At 40.9% G+C, this 26,311-nt stretch overlaps 1 protein-coding gene across 5 annotated transcripts in view; it reads right to left on the bottom strand.

Annotated features, from left to right (window-relative positions):
- The window catches only part of LOC116783400 (protein O-glucosyltransferase 3-like), a 63,749-nt gene that overhangs the window by 22,166 nt on the left and 15,272 nt on the right, over positions 1–26,311 (bottom strand). Inside the window, exons 2-6 of one of the 5 annotated variants that reach the window (XM_032680937.1) lie at positions 24,395–24,552; positions 16,362–16,506; positions 11,756–11,831; positions 10,090–10,216; positions 777–8,248 (exon numbers count right to left, since the gene is read on the bottom strand). In XM_032680937.1, coding sequence (XP_032536828.1) covers positions 2,988–8,248; positions 10,090–10,216; positions 11,756–11,831; positions 16,362–16,506; positions 24,395–24,552 — 5,767 coding nt within the window. In that variant the 3' untranslated portion in view covers positions 777–2,987. Of the gene's footprint in view, positions 1–776; positions 8,249–10,089; positions 10,217–11,755; positions 11,832–14,423; positions 15,971–16,361; positions 16,507–24,394; positions 24,553–26,311 lie in introns of those variants that run through there. The other 4 variants (XM_032680938.1, XM_032680941.1, XM_032680939.1 and 1 more) reach the window with 4 other exon arrangements.

Raw genomic sequence — 26,311 nt, 5'->3', positions numbered from 1 at the left:
CATGGAGCTTATCACCTTGTAAAACTACTCATCAAATACTACCCTTGCCCCCTACATGGAGTATTAGCTCCTGAAGGTAAGTTGTAGGCATATGGCTCTATAAGGGCTTAATGTATCTACTGTAAAAATTCTACCACTGATGGAAAACTATTTGTGTGCTGGAGATTCATCAGCTGGCGGAACAGGAGAAGGCAGCCCATTCTTCCTCTGCAGGAGGCAGGACTGAGCCATGCAGCTGATGCAACCATGGGCTACAGCTGCAAGATGGATGCAGGCTGGCTGCTCCGTTCAAAAACCATGGCATTGTTGGCCATCAGCACCATGGCAACCATCCTAAGATACTGTTTAAATAGTCTATGGCATTCACAGTAAATGAAAAACAAATACAGTGACAATATTTTGTCATTTGAATACAGAATTTATTCCAAACAAATAGTTTTAAATATGAAAATCCTATAAATTATGAATATTTATAGAATATATTTTTGCCAAAGAAAAAGCTTGGAAGAGAGTGACAGTGTCAAAATCTGGCTCTGCTAAACTGAATGAAACTGATTGTTATTCAAAGGGTATTTCTCCCTATGTTTTCATGCAATTGACTGTTAAAACAGAATACTGTTAGCCAGTGTAAATTCTAATTTGCAGATCCTCAACAGGTCAGTCTTCCACAACTGATTTACAACCAAAAGCAGTTTTTACTAGCTTACATTAAATCAAGCCACTTGATTTCCTGTACATACACAATGTAGCAAATGAAAAAAAAAATTCATTTTTTGCCAGCACGGTGAGAACTTATTCCAACTGCTGTTGAACAGGTAAAATATTTGTAAAATATTTACAAATAAAAATGTTCTAAACCATCCACCTCTAGTCAAGAAAAACTGTATGACCATTTACTTCTCTTGTAAACATTTCTTTTATTATTCTTTACCTTATGTAGGCTTTTTGGATTAATTAATTTGCAGAAATATACAGCAGCAGAAATTCTGCACAGATATGCAGCTGGTTTTATTGTCATACTCTACAGAATCCTGTACATAGAAAATAGAGCCATTTACAGAAAAACATAATTTCTCCTTAGAATACCACATTTTACAAAACTGCAATTATACAGTACCCATTTCCTTCCAGCATTACTTATGTTAGCATACTCTTGCTTCCTTCTGAAACAGGCATGTCATAGAGATAAATTATGACTATAAATACATAGTTTATATTATTGTCCTTCTATGTACAACAAAAGACAAATTACCCCAGCATAAAGTAATACTACTTATATATCAGTACAGATTTGAACTATAGACCCACTTCTTTAACGAAGTTTACAATATAAAAAAATTATACCTGTTACCTACTATACATCTTTTAGTTTCTTGTGGAGTAGTCAGTGATACAAGTATTGCTTGTTTTTTGTAAAATACATTATTTTAAAATACCAGTATACTGTCCTTCCAGTTACAAAAATATAATTATGTCTCTCCTATGGATATTTTATTGAATGAAAAAGTGTATAAAAATATGGATCATCATTTGAGACCCTATGTGAAATTAGAAATAAAATAGAAGTAAATGTATAAGTATTTAAAAATACTATCTTCTGGTTCGATGAGACACTTCTGATTTTTCATAAAAATAGATCAAAGTTTAGTTAGAAATTTAATGGCCAGGGACAAGTTCTGGCTACTGAGTAATAGTACTACATTATTAGTGTGGCTTAAGAAGAGCCACTGGAAAATGTTTACATCCATTCAGTTTGGAGGATGAAGAGTACCATGGTCACAGCAGAAACAGTTGAAAAATACCAAAAAGGGACGGTAATTTAGCAAAAGGCAAAGAGCATTTCTTACTGGTTTCATTTACTTTGTAGGTAAAAGGCTACCAGTCTGTATGGCCCAGCTGTGCCCCAGCCAAGTGCTCTCTTGGGCCATGCCGGATGGTGCTTCCCTGAAGGACCCCAGTGGCTGCAGGTGCCTCGTCCCCAGACCAGCCAAGCAGAGGCAGCTGGAGAACTCTGGGTCCTCACAAGTTGTTTTGGTTATGGTTGTCTTCCCATTACTAGGACAAATTAGGTTTCAACCCATGAGGTTAGTACAGGAAATAGACAGGGTAAATCTTTTTACATTTTGCATGGCTTAAAGTGTTGGACTATTAATCCAAATTAATCTAAGTCAAAGGCAGAAATCTGGCCAATCATGTCAACTGTAACCAAAGCTGTGCCAGTTATGAATCTCCTGTGTCTGGAAAGCAGATTTTCATGCTCAGTTGTGTTTGTTAACATCCTCAGGAATTTCAGTGAGTTTTTCACTGCTGTGCCCTGTGCTGAGCTGTTTCTCCTGCACTAGCAGCACTTCTGCAACTCAAATTTCTCACTGCTCTTGTAATGCTGAAAAGTCCCAGTGTGGAATCCACCTCGACTGCACAGCAGAACAAATGACACTGGGGACATTGCTGCTATGCTTCCCAGGATACACTAAAAATTTTAACAGGTTTCATTTTGTCAGTGTGTTTGTTCAGTGGGATGGATTAGCATTATCCTGCTTGATCTGATAAAGGAGGAAAATCAGAGAAACAGCAATTTATCAGCAAAGCAACTTCTTGGGTTTAAGTTTTGTAAGAAAAAGTAGCTCAAACTAGAATTTAGCCATTCCAGCACTGTGTAGCTGGCAGGAGCCTAACCACTGCTTGCTGACTCAGAAGAAAGCCATCTCTGGACTTCTACTGCCCAAAGCTCCACAGCTGTTTACCTTCTATTATTCTGGGAAGGGATTTTTAAACATTCTTTTCCCCTGCTAGGAGAAACAGCAACAGTGAAGCCACATGCTTAATACAAAAGTCAAATGCTCAGGAAATGTAACATACTAACTCTTTTGAAACTAATGAAGTTGTACCAATTTAGAGCAGCACAAGAATGGGCTCAAAGTATTTGACATGTTTTTGCCTGCCCAGAAACTACCGTGCTCTTGTGCCATCTTAGTACCACGATCCCTTCACAGCTCTGATTCTTTATCTACCTCATCTAGGTAGTATTCATCGTCGGTGGTGGTATCACTGTCTGAGTCCGAATAAGCGGCTGGGTCTTCCCCATAGATATCAGTCAGCTCTCGGGGCGATGAAGCAGCCAATGACATTTTGCTCCCAGCAGAACTTGAGCTCAAAAGCTCAGCCCTGTTTGTAGAAGAGGTCTCTCTATCTCTGAAAGCACCAGGGTTATTAAGAAGACAAGGTCTCCATAATCGCCCTTCTGTGAGTGACTTCTTGATGTTTTCCAGGAAAGCCAACTGTTGTTCTTTGCCAAATATACCAAATTCAACAGATGGATACATCAAATTTCTAGTGCTGTAATATTTTTCATTATCAGATGCCCAGTTTTCATTTTCGTCACACGACAACAGCTCTGAGTAAGATTTAAATCTCTTCCCGTGTATGCCATCTTTTGGTAGAATATTGCTTCCTGAGGCAGAGATCTCAAGGGAATCTCGAGTACAAATACTCTCAGAAAGGTGACGCTCACGCTGACTTTTTGCATGACTTCTGCGCAACTGATAGCTATTGAGGTTAGCATTTTCTAAGCTAGCAGACTGAGAGGTATTTTGAAACTCACCAAGCGCTGTCTTGGAAGTCAAGTTTTGCTCTAGGCATGCGTCTGCCTGCAAGCAGCTATTTGCAGGGGTGTTTGAGTTTGTGTCAGTTAAAAGTGGTAAGGGCGGAGTGCAGGCACGACTGCTAGCTCTTCCTTTCTCATCATCCTGTGGGTCTGATGGAGTAGCACTGGGAGAGATGGGCTGGCTTTTGCTTTCTAACCTGAGATCAAGTGTTTGGGAGTTCTTATTTCTTGTGGTGACTGCTTTATCTGGAAATAGGCTTGTGAGTCTTGGCCTGTTTTCCACTTTCACAGTAGCTTTTTTGGGACTGATGGTTTCCTTCTGGGTGTATGAGCTTGTAAAAGACCTCCGGCTGGTGTTATTAACAACCAAAGAAGGATCATTATGATTTTTAGTCTTATTCTCAGCTGTTCTTGGTCTTGGTGTATTCTTACCAGGGTCCAGACTGTGATTCTGATTTTCATTGTCCAGCTGCAAGAATGGCTGATGGGCATCTGTTGAAATCGAGTCAAGGGACATGTTGACCTCCAAAGAAATGGCATTTCCATTGTTCTGTGAAAAAATGTTACTTATGTGTGGTTTGGGAGGTAAATTTTTACTTGAAAATTTTCGACTTGTTTTGTAAACAGCTGCCAGTTTATTTTTAATTGATGGTCTGTTTTTCCTTTTTTCTATATCTTTGACTTTGTCTCTTGTGAAATCAGAGAGAAGCTTGTTCTCATCTTCTGTACTCTGTGTTAACTTCTGATCTTGTGTAACCCTGAAGACTTTATCTTTAATGTTCAGGCGGCCTTCACTGTGCCTCTCTGATTCCTGCAAACCACTATAAACTTTATCCATCTGAATACTCTGTGAGTTTTGCCCTTTTTTAATTTTTGAATTCTTAACCTCATCTGTACCTGTGGCAACCACTTTGTCTAGCTGAAGTAACGGATCAGCCCTGGAAGCTGTGCTTACCTCAGATGTTTTGCTCTGAGATTCTGAGAGCACTTTGCTACAAGAGTTTAAATAATTTGCATTTTTTCTTGAACTGTCAGCCCTTAATTGCAGTCCACTGCATTTATTATTATACAGAGGGGTGGTTTGGTGTAGGAAATTTACTCTCTGTTTGACTTGGGTACTATCCCTGCATATGTCTTCCACAGGAGCATGGTCTGTCTTACCACTCCTTCCAAGAGAACTCTTCTCTCCTGAGCGGAGGAGTAAACTGTTCAGATTTTTCTTGGTATTCACTTTAGAAGGCTGACAGCAGCTTTCAGAGTTTTCCTTCTGTATAATATTTTTATTTGTTGAAGTAGAATGCATAGGATTCTCTAAACATCTGCCTGGCTTGGGAGGGGTTGATAAAGTGGACAGCAGTGGTGTGGTTCTTTGTAAAATTTTCTTCTTTTCTTTTAGACATATTTCTGCATTTTGGCTGCCTGAAGCATCAGAAATGGCCTTACTGGACTTAGCCACTATTGCAGTGGATTGTGGACCACCAAGAGAAATTTCTTTTGTCACCATGTCAGAAAGCACATTTTCTGCTAATAAAAGATCTGCTGAATTATCTTTCCTGCTATGTACCATACTCACTGACTTCTCAAAGCTAGGGAATAAGTGCGAATTCTCTTCTTCACTATCAACAGCAGTTCTTAAGTTCTGAGGTGTGACCAGAGCTGAAGATACTTGGTCTGAAGAATATGAAGGCTCTTCTTTTTCTGAAGTAGTGGGGAAAAAAACATTTGCTAAACTCACATGATCTTGATTTTTCTTGTTTTGTATTCTTGGTGACTGAGCATTTTCTTTGGGACAAGGTAAATCTGCATCCTCTGTATTGTCTCTAAAGAGGCTACAAAATGTTCTTGAATGCCTCCGTGGTAATGTGTAATAAATTGAAACTAGTTCATGATACTTGACATGATCTTCATCAACACAAACTGTAAATGTGCTTGTGGTTTTATATTTCTGCAAAAAATTTCCCCCCTCCTTATAATCTGAAAACACGGAGGATTCTCTTCTACTTAGATGTTTACATCTGTCTGTCAGATCAACTGATGTACTACTACTTACTGAATCAATACTTTGGTTAAAGGGGTAATTTTTGTTACTTCTACCAGCATTTAATGATGCTGATGTTGAAAAAGAACGTTTTGAGTCTAAACAAGACACATCTCTTTGATTAGAATAAAAGGCGTCAGCTCTATGCGGAGTTTCAGATCTTAAACAATCGTATGTTGTTCTACTTTCCCTAGGTAAAGAGATGGGCATATCTGACATAATACTACCAGCAATGCTAGCTGATTTTCTAGGCAAGGTATAATAAATAACAAGAGGGTCAGGAGATTTGGAGCTGTTTCTACCAGGGGAGCCAGTAATACTGCAGCTACTGCTATGTCTCAGCAAGCTGTCTTTCTTGTAAAGCCTTTCAATACTAGGTGAATTACTCCTTATTTTTCCACTTCCTTTTTCAAGGCAAAAATAACTTAAACTATTTTCAGAGGTATTGGGATCTCCATCAAAGCTATGCATATAAATATTTTCAGAATTTCCATTTTGTGGAGAACTAGTAGTGAATTGTCCATTACAGTCCTTAGTACCTAAAGTGCTTGCATTTTGCAATGTTTTCTGTGAAATCCATTTGGTAACACCTATTCTGCTCATTTGAGCCGTATTTTCCCCTTCTGCTTGAAGGTCAGTAACTGTGCAATTTACCGAAGAGCTACTTGGTGCTTGTGGAGAGCTTTGTGAGCACCTAGATGAGCATCCAGGAGGACAGGACAACCTGCCTTGACAGTTTGCTAACTTTTCAGTGGATGGTGCAGAAGCAACATTCAGCAGTGAGGACTGTCTCTTTGGAGTGGCTTGGTTAATGGCTTCTGCACTCCAATTATCCTGTTTGATGCTCTCTCTTTGTGCTGCATAATTCAGATTATGTTCCCATTCTTTCTGACTTGGAAGAAAAGGTTCCTTCCTGCTCTCATCAGCTAGCAAAATACAGGGAGGCTGACTGAACACACTGTTGGGTGGGCAATCATTTTCCTTCATTTGTACATTTCTTTTATCACCATTTGATGTATAAATTTTTGCAGTATCTCCTCTAGCAGTGACTTGCGTTTGTCTCTTTGATGTCATTGTGTTAAAGAGAGGTACATCTCTTTGCCACATGGCAGAAGCAGGGCTGTTAGAGGAAAAACTCCGGGCCCTGATATAGCTTGTATCTGCTTGTTGAGGAACTGACTGTAATGGCATGTCTTCATCTGCCCCTTTCATATCTTCAGCCTTTTCTAGTTGTGTAAAGTCTGCCTTAGTACTCCTTTGGGTAACGACAGCTGAATTCCTGTTCAGTCCTGCAGGTTTTGTTTGGTCCTTTGAATTAGAAAAAACTGACTCATCAGTTCTGATACTAGATGAAGAAACTGAAGAATTACAACTTAGCCAAGGCTGACAGCCCTCCATGAATTCTGAGAAAGTTCTGTTTGCACTTCTTATTCTCTGTTTAACACTTGTATTTTCTGGAGAGTACATGTGAAAATCGTTCTCCAGGCGCTGTGAACCAAACTTGGCATTCTTTGTATGTGCCCACTGCTGCTCATTTAAATTAGCCATAAACATTTCAAAGTTGGCCTCAGGGGAAAGAAATGTTTCATCACTGTAACACTGAGGAATATCAGCCCAGGAAGGATAGCTGTCTTTTTTTCCATAAGAATAACTTTTTTTGTTTGCATACAACTTGCCATGAGAAGAGATATCTCTATAGTAGGATCTAGAGAGATTATTTTCTGATTTATATAAAGGATAATTTTCCCAGTTATCAAAGGGCAATGGAGAAGTAGCTTCATCAGGACAGCTAACTCTACTAAAGCAATTACTGCTTGAAATAGATCTTCTGTAGTGGTGTTTTGAGTGGTAACATGTGTATTTCTTTGTTTCTTGCAAAGAGCTGGGATATCTACCACGGTCTGTAGCATGAAACTCCATCAGTGACTGGGTTCTAAACATTTTTTCTGGAATTGATGCTTGTCCAGGCGAGTCTGGTGTGTTGTTCCATACAATAGAAGACAGAGGAATTCTCTTTGGGTTCTGCCGACCAAACCTTGGTACAAAACCATTCTTGCTCTCCCTTGCCAACGGATGCTGTAAACTAGATGCTGATAGCTGGTCAGAAGATACTGATGATGAACATCTCCGAAGGGAACATACAGAGTAACTTCTGCCAGCTGTATCCCTGTTCATACAACTCTTGTGCCTAAATCCGCTGTTCTGTGTTACAGAAGGGGGATATAAGCTACCTTCCGAAGACCTTCCGAAAGAAACGGTAGACAGCCTTCTGTGGCGCAGATGAGAATTCCCATCGACTGGATCACCACATTTGCAATCTTCTTGAAAGGCTGTCTGGTGCCAATTTATATATGCACTGTGTAATTTCCTTGGCCTGATGAAAATCTTGTGTTCATCTTTGGCCCTTAGTGTTCTCAGTCCATCTGGGAAAAATGTGCTAGGCATGTCACTCCAGTCATTTCTCTGTTGCCCCCTACTAGCAATCTGTGTCTTTGAAGTAGGGAATACACTGGATTGGACATTTGATGCACTGCTAGTAGAAACTGTCCTGTCCAATGGGTCCTGGACTTGTTCCTGGGCCAGCTGGTCATCCAGATCATTTAGAACTGCACAGGGAAAAAAAAGATATTTGGTTCTGTTTTCTTTAATAATCTTCTGACTATTTATGTTAAAAAGTTTCAGGTACTACATTAATAATCAGAACTTGTTTTAAAAGGAGTCAGCTTCTCAGCATTCAAAACCCTTCCCAAACCACACATTCTTCTTCCTTACGACCTTTCAGCAGTCACCCATTATGATTACAAGGAAAAAAATGCTCTCCTCTATGACTGATCTTAAAAGTGCTCTTTATGTAATTGTTAGTCTTTATGCTACTTAAAAGAAAAACAAAACAATTTGAATTCTTACTCATGTGCTATATATATGTGTATGTGTGTGTATGTAAACTTTCCAAATCTAGTTTATAACCAAAAAAATCCCTGAAAAGAATTCACTAGGCAAACATGGACCTTTCTATGTGCTCATAAACCACAGTTATGATGTAACTGTAAGAAAACAAAGAACCCTGCAAAGCACCAAACAAGCATATTCAGTAGTCTGGCATGTCCACCGTTTGCTTCATTCATAAAAGTTCTCTGCTGAATTGTAGTTTCTTAATTGAAAATGAGCACTGAAAATAGCATTTTCTGGATAAAAAAGGGTAATTAAATAGTTAGGAACCTGTGATTCAATCTAGCAAAAAATATGTATTTATACACATATACAGACAACCTCGTGACCTAAAATTAAACACTATAGAGCTCAATTAACCAAAATATTCATTCAGAAGACTGACAGCAATATATTAAAGTATTTTTATTGTCAAAACCAATTATGCCTTTGCTAATTGTATTCATTTTGTATTTTGAAAATAACACACATATGACTGTTTTGTTACAGAATTTCCTAATCCACTTAAATAAGCAAGACTGTCTGATCAGTCATTACAGATCTGTGCTAATAGTACAGAATCATGAAGAAAGCATTGCTAGGTATGTATAGTTAGAATAAAAGGTGATCCCAAGGTACTAAAATTTTCCATTTTTCTAAGTTTTTCTTCAGCACACAAAAGAGATGGCTCCTGAGAAACTCAGCTTAGAACAAGACAAAAGGTGTGTTGTTTCTGAGTCTTCCATTTGGAGGACATCAGCCAAGCTATGACAGACACACCAAGAGGTGACAGGCTGAGTTTCAGAACTACTGTCCACCATGCAGTGCTCTCTTCTTCCAGCACTGCCAACTCACTCACTGCTTCCCAATCACGCTTTCAATCTGTGATCTCTTGTAGTTTTAGGTGGTAGAAAGTAATATTCTTGGACATTTCTTTGTATAGATCTAAGAAAATCTGGAAAGTTTATGGAAAAACACCTCTGTACTCCCATAGGCTGGGTCTGACCTTGCCTCCCTTCCCAGTGTGAGGAAAAAAACCACAAAAAAGAACCACTTGACTATAAGGATCTCAGAAAACTAACTGAATGCCACAATGCCTCTTGCTTCTGTGGTTTGAGGCTTTACAGTTTATAAAACCAGGCCCAATAATTGACTATTATCAAAATTATGCATGCAGGAAACTGGGACGAAATTCTTCTCATATAATCATATGTCTGCCTCTAAAGGATGCAATATGGGCTCCTGAGAAACAGCAGAGTAGAACTGTACACTTTTACGTGTGTTTCTTCTGAATTGTATCAGTATGAGATGAAATGCAGTCTAAGAATGATCAGTGGCACATCTTGAAGTCAATGTCAGAGTAACCATTCTGCTGTCAAACAAAGACAGCAAAAAGTAGCCACTCTGCTAGAAAGTAATGAGTTGTATCTTTACAGCCTATGCTTTTGCAGAGAATTTGCAGAAAATTCTCTGAAACCAGTCACCACAGTATCAGAACAAAATAAGGACACACACTTACCACTGAAAAACTCCTTCTCTAGCTGATCATTCCATTCCTGTGTACTTTTCTCCATCATTTCAATTTGGTTTGTATCAAAAGAATGACCACTCATTTCAGCTGACATTGGGGAATTACACATTTCAGCCTGTTAAAAATTATAAGTTAACATGTTTTTAGTTCAACACGTGGGTTCAGATCACGTTTCACATCACATAACAAATCGTGTCACAAGTCCCAGAGATCAGCAAACCCTTTGTGGATCTTTTAAATACTGTATTATTAAAATACACAACTGAGGATTGTAAAGTTGCATGCATTTTAGAGACTTTCACACATGTAATAAGGAGAATTACTCATCTTGTCCTCATACTGTAGCTTATTCTGGATACATGAGTTATAATGGCCTTCTAATAAGGGCATAGTTTACTTGTTTTATCCATATGCATCTTTATTGCATTGTATCTTTTTAATGAATTGCATCTCTTAATTTAGTTTTTCTCAATTCATTCTTCCTTGACCAGCATATTTTGAAATTCACGCACTGACCTCCTAACGGAGATTTAATAATTTAACACTACAGCCAATTTTCTTATTGCAAGACAGCACTTAGTATTAGAAGTCATCCTTTTCCCCATCTGTGTTTAGTTTACATGTTAAGCTGGAGAGGTTCTATCCCACCCATATTTCTCTCAGCTCAGGTTTCAGATGGTAGAAGTGCAGACAACTGCTGAACTGCTGATCTATTTCAGTTGAGACTCTTCCTCCTTTTTTTTAAAAAAAACCCACCCCTTCTATGTTTTTGTTCTCAATATTCATAATAGTTTACTTGTCTAGTTATAGACAAGTATATAGCTTTATATAATATGTTTATATAAGAGGCAGGATTATCTGATAAGATCTTTTTCAGTCATATATTATTATAGATTATCCCTTTGTTTTTGAAATATGAGAGCAGGGAGCTGGCCAGTTTACCTCCTCTGTATACCTTCTTAGTCCCCTCTGTTGGTATACCACTCAAGTGAAGAGGAAGAAAGACGTGTTAGTAACATAGGGTAATAAAGTAATTCAAATAGAAAACATTATCTTTGGAAGAAAATCTGTTATTTCAACAGTATGTACTTATATTACATCAGAAATAAATTTGTTGTTTCATCATTAAAATTAGCTTGTGCTTACAAAATGGAACATTCATCCAAAAAGTAATTTCCTACTGTCAAAATTTACATTTACGTGGCGACTCTGTGCATGGAGATGTTGCAGGAGAGGCTCTATCTTACTTCCTACCCAAATCAGCTACTCTTTTTCAACCTTGTACAGTGATGTAAGCACAATAGACTATTTATTCATTGCGAATTTTGATGTATTTGTAGTTTGCTTACAGTTGTCAAGATATGTGAGGGTCTTTGCCTAGGAAAAGATCCATGTAATTATTCTGTCATTATGAGAGAACTTAAATCTGGCACAGCTAGACTTAGGGCTTACCTATGAAAGCTTCAGACTTGTAGAATTAATGGGCAAGCTCATTCTACTACATTCACAACACAGACACTGTCCTCAGCATTTAAAACAAGAACTACAAGAATACTATTTAAACATGTTATATCAACAGCACAAACCAAGGGGACTAATTTTTGCAAAATCTGTAGTTAAAACATTGCTGAGAATAAACTGATAAGCTACTTACCGTTGCCATTTCTTCCACTTTCGAGGATGGGCTAGCAGAACTGTCATATCTGTAGGCAGGAGGATGTAAATATTGGCTTTGAAAAGGAATGTGACGTAATTTTATCAGTAGTAAATATCCAGCAGTTTCGCATTTTAACAACTACTGAAGAAAACCTCCTCTATGAAGAAGTCATCCTTCCCTCCCCTGCCTCCTCCAAAAAAAATCCTGCTTAAAAAAATACTAGGAAAATGTACTGTACATTTTGGCTTTGTCAGCTTGCAAAAGTCATATCTGTGCAGCCAAAAATGAACTCAACCTACTGACATCTGAATGGCTGCAACAGCCATAAAGTAGTTGCTTCAATTCAGCATTACGATAAGATAGTATTATTTCTTTTTCCAAACAACAATAGTAGGTACTACTCATAGCCGAAGTTATGTACTTGTAAACCTGTAAGTGGTTTGCATCTGCAATTCTATTGTTTTTCTCTTCCTTTTCACCCTGCTCACATGTAGAGCTGTGCACTGCCCCTGCAAAGGAGGAGAGACAGACAGCAGATTGTTTTTAGTGTGAACTTTGGAATTTGCTGCCACTCATCCAAAACAGCCTTTATTTACCAATTTTTAACACATGGTAGAAGGCTCGTCTGCTTTCCTAAGGTATATCAGACTGCAAGGGCTTGGCAGAGAACTGGCTAGAGTGTCTGTGAGTAATGCAGTGGTTAGAACAAGATGAGAAGTCCTGAACATAAAAAGTACTCTGCTCTATGGGGTGACTTGCAGATATACAAATACAAAATAAACTAAAGAAACAAGAACAGGACTTGACTTCGCTGAGTCTATTTGAGTCTGCAGAACTTTATTTTACAACTAAGCAAACCCAGTCCCTTCAAAAGCCCTGAAGGAAATGTTGCTCAGCCTGTGCTTATTGCCAGTTCTTCCTTGTCTCAGAACTCTTTTTTCCCAGGAAGTTAATTCTTGAGAGAAAGTGAAATAGGGAAAGATGGTTCTGCTCAGTCCTGTTTGTCTCAAACTTTTTTTGAATGACCTTGTTCTTAGGCTCTTAAAACCTTCTTGTGCTCAGGTAGACTACTTTATTGTGCTTCTACAGCAAGTATAAACCGGCTTGTTGGCAAGTTCTTTGTGGCCCAGCCTTTCCTCCTGAAGTGCTTTGTCATTTGTTTGCAATGTGCTTGCAGGCAGGGAAGAACAGTTGAAAGGTGCAATTTGTTTTTGCTTCTGTAATTGTGAACTGTAAAACCAGGATTCCTCTCTGACATGGGGTCCAACTGAAACCAAACAAGCCTGTTGACTTCAGTGGGCTTAGGATCTGGCCAGACAGTCTGAATCTGAAGTTCCTAATTTTTTCTTGTAGCACTGAATAAGAATAGCTATTAATTCACTGGGTAAACTCTCCCTGTGAATGAAGTTTACAGAACCAGAACTCAGAAATGTATGTAGCTCTTTTTTTAATCTTAAATAAAGTTGAATATGTTTTAATGCTTCTACAACAAATTAAGAATTGAAACTTATGTTTCAGAGTTTTTGCAACAATTTCCTGCAAATGAAGTTCAATGAAATCCCGTGGCTTAGCAAGTTACCTTAATTTTACTCATATGCATAACAAAAATGTAAAAGCTTTATTAGAAGCTTTCTTCTTCAGCTTTACTGTGTAAAGCTGCTCTACAGCTCTCCCCACTCCCAACACTTGGTGTTGCCTTAATTGCTCCTTGCAATGAAGCTACATGAAGTAGACATGTTAGTTAGAAATGTCAGTTAGAAATGTCTTCTGATAGTCTAGGCAAAAATTAAATTTTCATTTGCACCTCTGGCACTATTCTAAATTTATGCCTGTCTTTGTTGTCACTGTTCTTTCAGAAATAACTGGTCATTGCATCCTGCTTTATTTTTCTCCCTGCTAACTTACACAGACAAGGTTATTTTAATCTTTTCCCTGTGCCAATCCCTCCACTTCCCAAACTGCCTCATTATTTTTTCTGAAATGCTTTTTCAGCATTTCAAAATTTAAGTTTTTCTTACTCCCAGAGAAATGTTGCTTAATTTTAGGAAAAAGTAATTCAGTTTCTTTTTTTAGTTGGGGATATTGGGCAATGTTTACATTATTTTGTACACACATGCATACACACACACACACATACTTGCAAATATCGTCTATTATTCATAAAGAGAAGAAGTTAAATTAATGTTCAAGTTCAGAAATATTTACCATTAGAAAAATACTACTCACTATGGAAAACAAGCAATTGTAATTTATACTTTTCCACTTCTATACATATGTATCTTCTTAATGACAACCAAATGTAAGATTATAAGTAAAATGTAACTATCACTATGATGACAATAATAAAAAATCCATGAATTCAAATCTGCTGCGAATTAGTATTTTCACTGCGGCACCTGTCTTCCCCAGGCTACCTCTAAGTTGTCTAATGTCAGTTGTCTAATGTCATTTTCTTCTATACTATTCTTATCAATACTATATAAGAAGACAACTAAACAACAAACACATAATTCACATATGCTGAAAACACAATTAAACAGCATTTCTTTTCCAGGATGAATCACAGTTACGTATTAGAAAATAATAAGGATGAATTCAAGAACACCGAACACCTTTGAACCAAAGTGATCAAACATTTCGCTGCTTTCAGATTACAGCTACAAACCTTTTATTAGCATCTTCTGTGTCTCCATGTAAGCACACTCTTTCTTGAAGCATCCATAATTTATTCCCACCGTAAAGCACCACCGCAGCTGATGAAACTGTCTCTCCGGTACAGACAGGACCCTCTAACCAGCCATTAATACTTAGCCATTTAAAAGCTTCTGCCAGTTAGGCTTACTTATAGGATTTACAGTGCTGCGTCCTACTGTGTTTCACTAGCACTCCAAAATAACTCTACCTGGTGAGAGGCAGATTATTTCAGTGCTTTGCCTATGCATAAAGCAAACCACATGCCACGGCAACACCTAGAAGAGGGTGGGGGAAGTTTTCGACAGAGAGGCGTGACTAGAAAATGTAGCAATCAGTGCAGTTACACGTCAGGATTGACTTGTTTATTTTTCAAGTTGTTGCTCGGTCAGAAATCAAAGGCATCTGAGCCTGAGATATGATAGATTTTCTGTGGAAAAGCTAGATAAAAGCTGATGTAATGAGTAGGCACGCTTTGGGGTTTTTTGCCTTCTTAAATTAAGAAATCTTTCAGTTCTTAGATTCTATAGCACAGCTCAGACCTTTATGTGTGCATTGGCTACCTTTCTGTGCACCAGGATAAAGCACCCTTGAAATCTGATTCTCGGTTACACAAATACCCCTTTATTCTCCAGGGAGGGCTGTGGCCCAGTGTTGCTGTGTCCCAGCATAAGGGTCATTACTGTATCACAGGGAGGAGGAAGGACCAAATGATGTGTATGGAGCAGTGTTAAAACTGCGATTTTTTTTTTTTTGCTGTGCTGTGTTGTTATGTAAAAGAATTGTTACCAGTGAACATCCACAAAGCTAACCTCACAGCCTCTATGCAAACCTCTCCTTAAGTCTCCTGCTTTGATACAAACACTCCACAATGGCAAGCTGCTGTGTTACAAAACCTACATATCAGACTAATCATAATTTCTTTAGAGGCTTGCATTCCCTGTTATTGTTTATTACAGCCATTCATGCCACCTGGGAGCCCCAGGCATGGACCAGAATATCAGCCTGAGACTCACAAACAGAGTGAAAATCAGCTCTTTATACCAAAGATCTTGCACCTTCATGCCTAAGATTTCACAGCACTGCACAATGCACCTCTGCCTATGATTGCCAGTCCCAAGCATTCCCTTAAGAGGCACACGAAAATAGTAAGGCTTCATTCAGATGTTGTAGACATACAGGATCACACAGGACAAAAGTTAGGGGAGAACAGTCAGCCTAACTAGCCTGACTGTGGCTTACCCCAGACTGTGTTCTGTCTGAACAGCAGCTTTAACCCTGTGGATGGCAAAGGAGAAGGATGTTCTTCAAACAGCAGCTCCAGAGCTGCATATGAGACCATCTTTGGTCCAGATCCAGCTAAAACCAAAGCACTGACGAAGCACAGAAGACAAAAGCACTGAGAGCTGCTCTGTTAGCCTGGCTGAAGCTACAGCTGCAGGCCTGTCTCTAACTGCCTCTGGGCTAGAAATGGTGGGAACTGGTGTAGCAGAGCTGCCTGGGGCCGGTACTCTCTGCCATGGGTTGGGAAAGCTATACTTTCCTATTATATCACAGCCATAGGGCACCAGATCCCCATGTGCCTTACACCTTGTCCTCTTGAGAGGGAATTAAATAGGATGCAGCCACTGCTAAGTCTAGAGCCTTTCATATACTTTAAGTTGTTATGCAAAACCTGAGCAAAATAGATTTAGCCAAGAGACTTTACCTATTACTTGCTACTTAGTCCTCATTGTTCTGAAACAAACCAGATAATCTCTCATTACATGACCAAGTAAAATCCCAGTCATCCCAGTGAGGTGAAAGGCAAGAGGCTGGAAAAATAATTTAATGAAGTTTTCTAAGCAAAACACGGAACAGTTCATAGACTTTTTTAAAGCTGGAAATAATGTATGTTCTGATTATAGCTCACCGTGGTTGCTTCTGAGTCTGGGTTTTCCTTGATTTTCTAAAGGAGGAAAGCCAAGCAAAAGGTGATCTGAATCCCAGAAAGGAAGCTGAAGTGTTCTTTTGTGCTTGGGGATTTGTGCGGGATGACATTTTTAATTCTTTATGATCTAAAAACATGATAAAAAGCAGATTTGTTTCTTACTAAATACAGTATTAAAATATATATAAATGTTATATCTTCATAAACAATTTTCTTTTGCTTACCTTTTATGCCAGGGAAATCCAATTTTACTGACATTTTTGGAGAGACCATGTGACCTGCTGTTTTGTAATGACTAACTAGGAGACAGAGAAAGATAAACAGATCTAAAGTTTCAAAAAGTATTATCGGTTTTGGGGTGATGCATGTAGATAAATGAGGCTGATTTTCAGAAAGTAATCAGCACTCAACCATTTGAAAACTGTTGTGGGTTAAAAAGGGTTTTCCCCTGGAGTTGGAAAGTGGTTAACCCCGGGGAGTGGTGTTCTTGGTGTAGAGCCAATCAGAAGCTACAATTCGCCTCTGTGAAATTAACATATTACAACAGACCAGAAAAGGAGACCGGATTAGGCAGCTGGAAGAGAGGCAGCCATGGTTTGAGATGCCACGTGTTTGAGTGGGGGCCAGTGAGCCCCGCTGGGGGGCCAAGGCCCCCAGCCCCCGGCTGGGGCTGTGGAAACCCAGAACAGCGTTAAAACTGGATCGGGTGCCATGGCCAAAGGCTGGGGGAGTTTCTCCGCTGTGAGTGGGCAGCAGAAGACAGAAAAGCGGCGGCAGAGGCAGCACTGAGTGGAGAGCTGTGACTGAAAGCCAAGAAGATAGCCGGCAACCAGCAACATGGCACATAGCCAGGCTGAGAGACGCAGAGATGTCCTGCAAGGAGGGAGAGCTGGCAACAGAGCAGAGAAAACTCAGCAGAGATTGTTTTGGGTAAGACTGGACTACCTTCCCAAAACCCAGAAACCTCCTGAAGAGGAGGGATGGGCTTCCAAACTTTTAGGGAGTCCCAAAATGCAGCAGCAGCCAGGGAGAGAGAGAAGAGCTGAGAACTCGGAGACGTCCTGTGAGCTGGACCAGGATGGAATGGGGGGGAAGTGGCCTTCCCCCTCCCCTCTGCCATGTTGGCAGCTGAGACGGAGTAAAGGAGCTCTGTTAGAACACTTGGGGCAAAGAACTGAATGGAGCGCACTAAACTGTTCTGACTCAAGGGAACCTGATCCCTTGAGGAAGGGACTTTCATGATATGACTGTGGTAAGGCGAGTTTTGTCCCTGCTTTGCAGCCCATGGGAGAGACCTTTGGTTGGAGCTGAAGGGCCGAGAGGGGTGAAAAAAAAAACCCCTGTGTTGTAACGGAGAGATTTTCCAACTACAACAAATCCAGCTGCTGCCTCGAAGAGGAGAGACGCTGCTGCCCTGAAAGTGGAAAAGACCTTTTCTTCTTTCCTTCTGAACTTTTATTGGAGGGAAAGGAGAGATTTGATCTATGTAAATATATTGTTTTACCATAGGAGAGATAGGTAGAATTGTTGTATATAAATGTGTTGTAGTATTTATTGTGTTAGTAATAAATTTTGATATAATTTCCCCATGTAAGTAGATGTGTTATGTCTGAAAACCCCTCTCACATTGAAGAAAATTGTAGGGAATTTGGAAATTGGATTTTGGGGGAGCTCAAACCATGACAAAAACCATAGCTGTTTCAAAATATAGGTAAATTAGACATTTGAAAATTGAGGTACCCACAATCATTAGCACTTTCTTTTCACATTTATAAGAAATATAAATGTGACCACCCAGAATATACAATGGCTTAATAGACTGTAATGTAACTACATAACAGTAATTCACACTAAGCTGTCTTCTGTATCACATAAGAAACAAGACTTCACTCAGGAATAAGGCACTACATTTTTTTTACATTTAAAACAATGCATGCCTAAACAATACAACAGCTTGAAAATGGCTTATCTGATGACTGTAAGAGAAAGCAAATCAAGAAATTAGAGCAAAGTGCTACTGATAACAACAGCAAAGGGTAGCATTTTGGACTTAGTCCAAAATGAAGCGAATAATTCATGTCATGTGATTTAAATCCTGTGTGTAATATATGGCTTTCACTTCAGTGACAATCACTGTGTATTTCAAAATGCCACATTCTTTACTCCTTTCAGAGGCATTGACTTGACTATGCAGGTGACATCAGGAGAGTCCTAACAGCCCTCTGCTGTAGCCAGGATGGTCTAGGGATGTAGACAGACCAAGGCTTGCAGGTGGAAGCAGTACCTTTTATTTAGCCAACTTATACATTTGGAAATATCAGACAAGCCTCTGAGGCACACAACCTCTTCTTCAGATCTGAAATAGGAGCTTTCAAAGTTAAATACCAGAGAACAATTACACAGAGTTTAGTTAGCTAATGCATCAATTAGACCATCTCCGAAAGAGAAAACTCATAGATAGCTGTGGACTAGAGGGGATGTTGGAGGAAAAATGGTCAGGAAAGACAGATCTGTTCTGTTGTAGGCTTCACTTTTCTTTTGAAATACATGACTCTGCTTCCAGTTGATATGAAGCACAAACAGGAAGAGATCAGTGAAAAACATGCAGAAATGTGAATGGATAAAAGCATATATTATGCATGAAAACTATCTGGATGGAAGATGAAAGACAGTACAGAATACCATGCTTGCTATAGAGACATCATGTTTCTTGTGCATGTTCATTTTGGATGGTCATCAGAACCTGTGAAAGAGATCTCCAGAAGTTCCTTCCTGGTCAGGCCAACTTCCCAGGTTTTGACACTCGCCCTGATAATCAGCACTGGCATGCCTAGTGTTACTAGGAAAAGTTTTCCACTGGTACATTCAAACCTCTCTCACTCAAACCCATCTACTTATTCCAAATATCATTTAGATGCTTTTAGATTTTTAAGAAAACTAGGTTAAAACTGAAATGTCTTTTTGTGCTGGTTTTGGTTAGGATAGTTAATGTTTTCCATAGTAGCTTGCATGGGGCTATGTTCTGGATTTGTGCTGAGAACAGTGTTGATAATTCAGGGATGTTCTCATTATTGCTGAGCAGGGCTTACACAGAGTCAAAGCCTTTTCTGCTTCTTGCACAACCCCACCAATGAGTAGGCTCAGGGTGCACAAGGAGTTGGGAGAGGACATAGCCGGGATAGCTGACCTCGACTGACCCAAGGGACATTCCAGATCATATGGCAACATGCTCAGAATATAAAGCTGAGGGGAGAAGAAGGAAGGGAGGACATTCAGAGTGATGGCATTTGTCTCCTCAAGTCACTGTTACGTGTGATGGAGCCCTGCTTTCCTGGAGGTGGCTGAACAACTGCCTGACCATGGAGACTAGTGAATGAATTCCTTGTTTTGCTTTGCTTACAAGCACGGCTTTTGCATTACCTATTCAACTGTCTTTATCCTAATTCACAAATTCTGTCACTTTTAGCCTCCCATCCATCCTGATGGGGAGTGGGTGAGTGAGCAGCTGGGTGGTGCTTAGTTGCTGGCTTGGGTTAAACCACGACAGTCCTATATGATGCCCAATGTAGGGCTCAAAGGATTTGAGATAATGACAGATTTCAATGGAATGTGCTAGACTGAAGTTACAGCTGTTCTTGCTGTTTAGCTATTAATTGACAGGCTCCTGTGCTTGCCATGGGGCTCGCTTGCCTGACTGTACATTAGAGCCTAGTGCTTGTTAGTGGAATGCTAATGCGCCATGGTTATGGTGTACCTCTGAAGGGATTGTGGCCCAAGAATAAGTCCATACTGGAAAAGGTACACCTCGAAGCATCTGTGGCTGTGCATGAGGTCATGCTGGAGAACCTTAGAGTGTGTGGCCATGGGTAAGACCACGACAGAGCAGGTACTCCCCTGCAGGGACTGCAGCCATGGGTAAGATCATGTTGAAGGACGTTGTATCTTTGAAGGCATTATGGCCTATGGAGGAGGCCTTGCTGGAAAACATGCACTTCAAATGGACCGTGGCTGTAGATACGTCCATGTCACACCAAGTATACACTGGGAGAAACTGTGGCTTCACATGGAGCAGATACACCCCTGCAGTATCCAAGACAGAGCAGGGGCAAGGGGAAGAGTTCAGTGCAATGCTAAACCAGATGGTGAGGTTCAAAGGGACCAGGGGTGGAGACGATAATGAAAATACCTTTAAATTGCTGTAAGCCAAGATGTGAGTTGCATGTTATGGGAATGTGACCATGAAATAATAGAAGTTTCAATACTCAGAGACGCAAAGAGGGCCATCAATAAAACTTCTGCCTTGGACTTCCAGAGAGCAGATTTCGGCCTACTCAGAAGACTGGTTCAGAGGGTACCTTGGAAAACAGTCCTTAAAAACAAAGGGGTCCAGGAGGGATGGACATGCTTCAAGAAGGAAGTCTTGAACACACAGGAGCAGGCTGTCACAGTGTGTGCTGAAAGGCAAGCTGGCAAGATGGCCAGCCTGGCTGAACACAGAGATTTTGAAGGAAATAAGGGGAAAAAAGAGAGCTTACTGACTATGGAAAAAAGGGCTGGCTACTCATGAAGAGTTTAGGAATATAGTTAGGCTGTGTAGAAAGAAAATTAGAGAGACAAAGGCACAATTTGAACTCAATCTAGCCACTTCTGTTAGGGATAACAAGAAGTGCTTCTACAAATACATCAATAGCAAAAGGAGGGCAAGGAAAACCTCTGTTCTTTGTTGGACATGCCTGGGAACATAGTTACAAAAGATGAAGAAAACGTTGAGGTACTTAATGCCTTCTTTACCTCAGTTTTCAACAGTAAGACAGGTTGTCCTCAGGACAACTGGCCTCTGGAGCTGGTAGACAGAGATAAGAAGCTGAATAGCCCTCTGTAATCCAGGAGGAAACAGTTAGCAACCTGTTGAGCCACTTGGATCCTCACAAGTCTATGGGACCAGATGGGATCCATCCTAGGGTGATGAGGGAGCTGGCAGAAGAGCTCGCCAGGCTGCTCTCTGTCATTTACCAACAGTCCTGACTCACTGGGGACGTCCCAGATGATTGGAAGTTGGTGAATGTCATGCCAATCCACAAAAAAGTCTGCAAGGAGGACATGGGAAACTACAGGCCTGTCAGCCTGACCTCAGTGCCTGGCAAGGTTATGGAGCAGATCATCCTAAGTACGATCACACAACACCTACAGGATGGACAAGGGATCAGACCCAGCCAGCACAGGTTTAAGAAGGGCAGGTCCTGTCTGACCAACCTGATCTCCTTTTGTGATCAGGTGACCTGTCTGGTGGATGAGGGGAAGGCTGTGGATGTGTCTACCTGGACTTCAGCAAAGCCTTTGACACTGTCTCCCACAGCATACTCCTGAAAAAGCTGGCAGCCCATGGATTGGACAGGGGCACTCTGTGCTGGGTCAGGAACTGGCTGGATGGCCGGGCCCAGAGAGTGGTGGTGAACGGTGCTGCATCCAGTTGGCGGCCGGTCACTAGTGGTGTCCCACAGGGATCAGTGCTGGGCCCAGTCCTGTTTTAATATCTTTACTGATGATCTAGATGAGGGGATCGAGTGTACCATTAGCAAATTTGCAGATGACACCAAGCTGCGGGGTAGTGTCAATCTGCTGGAAGGCAGAAATGGTCTTCAGAGGGACCTAGACAAGCTGGAGAGTTGAGCTGATTCCAACAGGATGAGGTTCAACAAGGCCAAGTGCTGGGTTCTCCACTTTGGCCACAACAACCCCGTGCGGTGCTACAGGCTGGATACAGAGTGGCTGGAGAGCAGCCAGGCAGAAAGGGACCTGGGAGTTTGGATTGACAGGAAGCTGAACAGGAGTCAGCAGTGTGCCCAGGTGGCCAAGAAGGCCAATGGCATCCTGGCCTGGATCAGGAACAGTGAGGCCAGCAGGACCAGGGAAGTGATTCTTCCCCTGTACTCAGTATTGGTGAGGCCACACCTGGAGTACTGTCTCCACTTCTGGGCCCCTCAGTTCAGGAAGGATATTGAGGTGCTGGAGCAGGTCCAGGGAAGAGCAATGAGGCTGGTGAAGGGACTCGAGCACAAGTCCTGTGAGGAGAGGCTGAGGGAGCTGGGGTTGTTTAGCCTGGAGAAGAAGAGGCTCAGGGGAGACCTCATCACTCTCTACAACTACCTGAAAGGAGGTTGCAGCCAGGTGGGCGTCAGTCTCTTCTCCCAGGCAACCAGCAGTAGGACAAGAGGGCAGAGGCTGAAGCTCTGCCAGGGGAGGTTTAGGTTGGATATTAGGAAGAAATTTTTTACGGAGAGAGTAATCAGGCATTGGAATGGGCTGCCCAGGGAGGTGGTGGATTCTCTGTCCCTGGAGGTTTTTAAGATGAGACTGGATGTGGCACTTAGTGCCATAGTCTAGCAACTGTAGTGGTAGTGGATCAAGGGTTGGACTTGATGATCTCAGAGGTCCTTTCCAACCCAGCTGATTCTATTATACAATAGCAGGAACCCCTTGTTGCTAGCCAGGCTGGGAGCAAGGGTAGGAGTTCATTTCAATGTTAAATCCTCATAATCTGGCCCAAGGGGACCATGGGTGGGGACTGTAATGAAAATACCTTTTAATTCTTGTAGCCCATCATTTGAGTTGTATGTTATAGGAATTACTATAGCAGGAACCACCCAAACCAGTGCAGGATGAGCCTTGCAAGGAGCAGTGCCAAGTGCAGCAGTGGACAGCCTGAGCTGGCTTTGGTCCTCAGTAAGTCCATGCAACACACCACCTCTCCTGTCCTGAGCAACCACTATAATACATGGAGCCCGAAGTCATGAACTAAATGAACTTAGTGGACATTTTGTGGACATTAGTGGACATTTTACAGATGTTTTACAGGGGCAAACCATAGACTAAGGGAATGTCACCTGTATCAAATGATGGGAAGGCAGCGGGGTAGTTAATGAGGATGTATTGGATAGTGTGGGACCTGGAAGTGAGGTAAATGGTATGGAATGTGGTTTTGGCAGAGATAGTTAATTTTTTCCATAGTAGCTTGCATGGGGCTATGTTCTGGATTTGTGCTGAGAATAGCGTTGATAATTCAGGGATGTTTTCATTACTGCTGAGCAGGGCTTACACAGAGTCAAGACCTTTTCTGCCTCTCACCTCATTCCACCAGTGGGTGGGCAGGGGGTGCACAAGGAGTTGGGAGGGGATACATCCAGGACAGCTGAGCCCAGCTGACCTAAGGGACATTCCATACCATATGGCATCATGCTCAGCAGTAAAATCTAGAGGAAGAAGAAGGAAGTGGGTGACATTCAGAGTGATGGCATTTGTCTCCTCAAGTCACTGTTATGTGTGATGGAGATGGCTGAACACCTGCCTGACCATGCACAGTATTGAATGAATTCCTCGTTTTGCTTTGTTTACATGCACAGCTTTTGCTTTACCTATTCAACTGTCTTAATCCACTTTTCTCCTTCCAGTTCTCTCCACCATCACACTGTTGGGGAGTGCGTGAGCAGCTGTGTAATGCCTAGCTGCCAGCTGGGGTTAAACCACAACATTTTTGTACAAAGCAAACATCATTGCTTTGATTGGAAAACCACCAGTGTATAATTACGGTAACTTCATCTTGATTAAGAAAGAAAGTTTTAAAGGACAATTAATCACTGGAACAGCCTCACCATGGACGTGGTGGAGTCCCCATCACTGGAGGTTTACAATATGTGACTGCAGAAAGTTCCAAATAATCTCATCCAGGCTCCCCTTCCAACAAAAGGTTGGACCTAATGACCTTCTGATGTCCTTCCAGCCTAGGCTGTATGGTATGGCATAACAGTATCAGGAATTTTCTGTTGTGACTCCCAGCTGTGATTTTAACAGAATCTGCTTAAAGAAACATAGTCATTTTGAAAATATATCTTTGGTAAAACTATGATATGAGAAGAAAGTCTGCAGTTTCAGAAACTCTATGACACTCTAAAATGCTGTAAGACATTGGTTTGGTGACTGTTATTATATATGTAAGGAAATGGAAAAACGCAACTCACTGGTGGTTTTGCTCTTCCTTAGCTGATGCTCTAATGGTGGTTTTAACATTCTATTGACATCAGTGTAATTCTGAAATTTTTTTCTTTTTATTTCTTCAAACCATTCTCCAGTCACTCCTTGCAGCCCTTTTTCAGACTTCTTTCTCTTCAGAAGTTTGCTAGAAAGGGAAAAAAAATATTTTAAGCCATTTTAGATATTACAGGCACATCATTAAGAACTCTCCCTGGTGTTGATTTAAATATTTACAGTATATCTCTACATTTAATGACTTTTTAAAAGATACAGTTGGACATGATACATTCACAGTAATCACATAAAATTTTTTAATGACAGGAAAATTCTCCATCTTAACAAACGACACTATGTGACCAGGTTAAGTGGACGACTCATATGGTTGAATTATTCTCTGTCTTGAAGAAGTGCATTCTTTTTCCTTGCAAAAATAAGGTAATAATTCATAAGCACTCTAAAACTAATTGAAAGTAACATTAAGTTCAGCCAATAATCGAATCAGAATAAATAACACCCTAACAAAGCAATTTTTGAAATATTTAGTCACTCATTTAAGTAGAAGCAATAACAAGATTATTTTTATTTTCAAGAGGAAGATAAACGCCCTGACAGTGAGGTGTCCACTATACATTTTCTATGCAAAGGAGAATAATAAATTGTGAATTCAGCTAATAGATATTCATGCAACATGTTCAACGAGTTTATCACATTTTCCTCTTTCCTTGCTGCATAGGGATTCTGCCTGTGTTTAATATGTATGGAGGCAACTAATAATGAATATATGAATGTTCTGCCACACTAAGGTGAAGCCTGCACAAGCTACACACATGTGGTTGCAACTGAAGAAGTTATTTAGTAGTAAGTTCAGATTTTAGACCAAGAAGTAGAGGAATGAATTGTTTAGCTGGACATAAAAGAACAAGGTACAGTCACAAAGGAGTGGGAATAGTGCAAAGGGCATGCAAAGTTACTTGTTTTCAAATGACATTACACAAGTGCCTAAAGTACAGACGTAAATGCAGCAAATCCACCCCCCAACTGATTCTGATGGCAACAAAACAAGACTTCGTGCACAGCCTGGAGATGTAATACCAACATTTGAGCAAGGCTTTCATGTAAATCTGCCTCCTTAATCAGTGGTAAAACCCATACCTAGGAATACAGATGTTCTCAGAGAACATAAGTTATTTCTGTTATCAATAAAAACTCATCTGAGACAACACTGCCTCCCAAAATACACTTAAAATTAAATATGTAGTCTGGAAATGGATATATTTTGATCTGGAATTTATACAGAGTACACTGTCCATACTAGCACCTACTGTTCATCTGGTGGCATCTGATGAACAGGAAGGCTGGAGGGAGACATTTTTGGAAAATGAGTACTTCCTTTGAAAATTACACAGCCACATGCACAAGTACTAGCCATTCCAAATAAACTTATTAGAAAGGCAAAAATGTTATTCATCACAGATATTACCACACCATGGGAGTGACTAAACACTGTAAATGCATTCTGCAGCTTGGAACGCAGCCTGGCAGTGATGAGGAACAAGAGGGGATGAACAATGTGCTCTCAAGAGCCAACGCCATGACCTCACTCCTGTGGCCTTACCAGTAGGAAGCAGTAAAAGCACACAGAGCCAGGCATGAGGTACTCGGGGAGTGGCTGCAGCTACAGCGCCCGCCCAGTAAACAAGGCTACGGCAGCTCTGCTGGAGTCCCCAAAGAGACCATCTGTTACAATCCACCCCCTTCGGAAGGAGGCGCTGGGATCGCCGTTCCCAGTGGGAGTCGGCTGGGCGGGGCCCTGGCGCCACCCAGCGGCGGCATCCGGGATCACAGTTTGTCCCTGTGCGTGTCCCGGGGCAGGGCTGCTACCCCGCACCTGCGGCCGGGAAGCG

This window comes from Chiroxiphia lanceolata, chromosome 2 (genome assembly GCF_009829145.1).
Source record: "Chiroxiphia lanceolata isolate bChiLan1 chromosome 2, bChiLan1.pri, whole genome shotgun sequence".
Taxonomy (NCBI): Eukaryota; Metazoa; Chordata; class Aves; order Passeriformes; family Pipridae; genus Chiroxiphia; species Chiroxiphia lanceolata.
The sequence above is the reverse complement of the archived record's forward strand: the minus strand, read 5'-3'. Positions and strand labels throughout refer to the sequence as shown.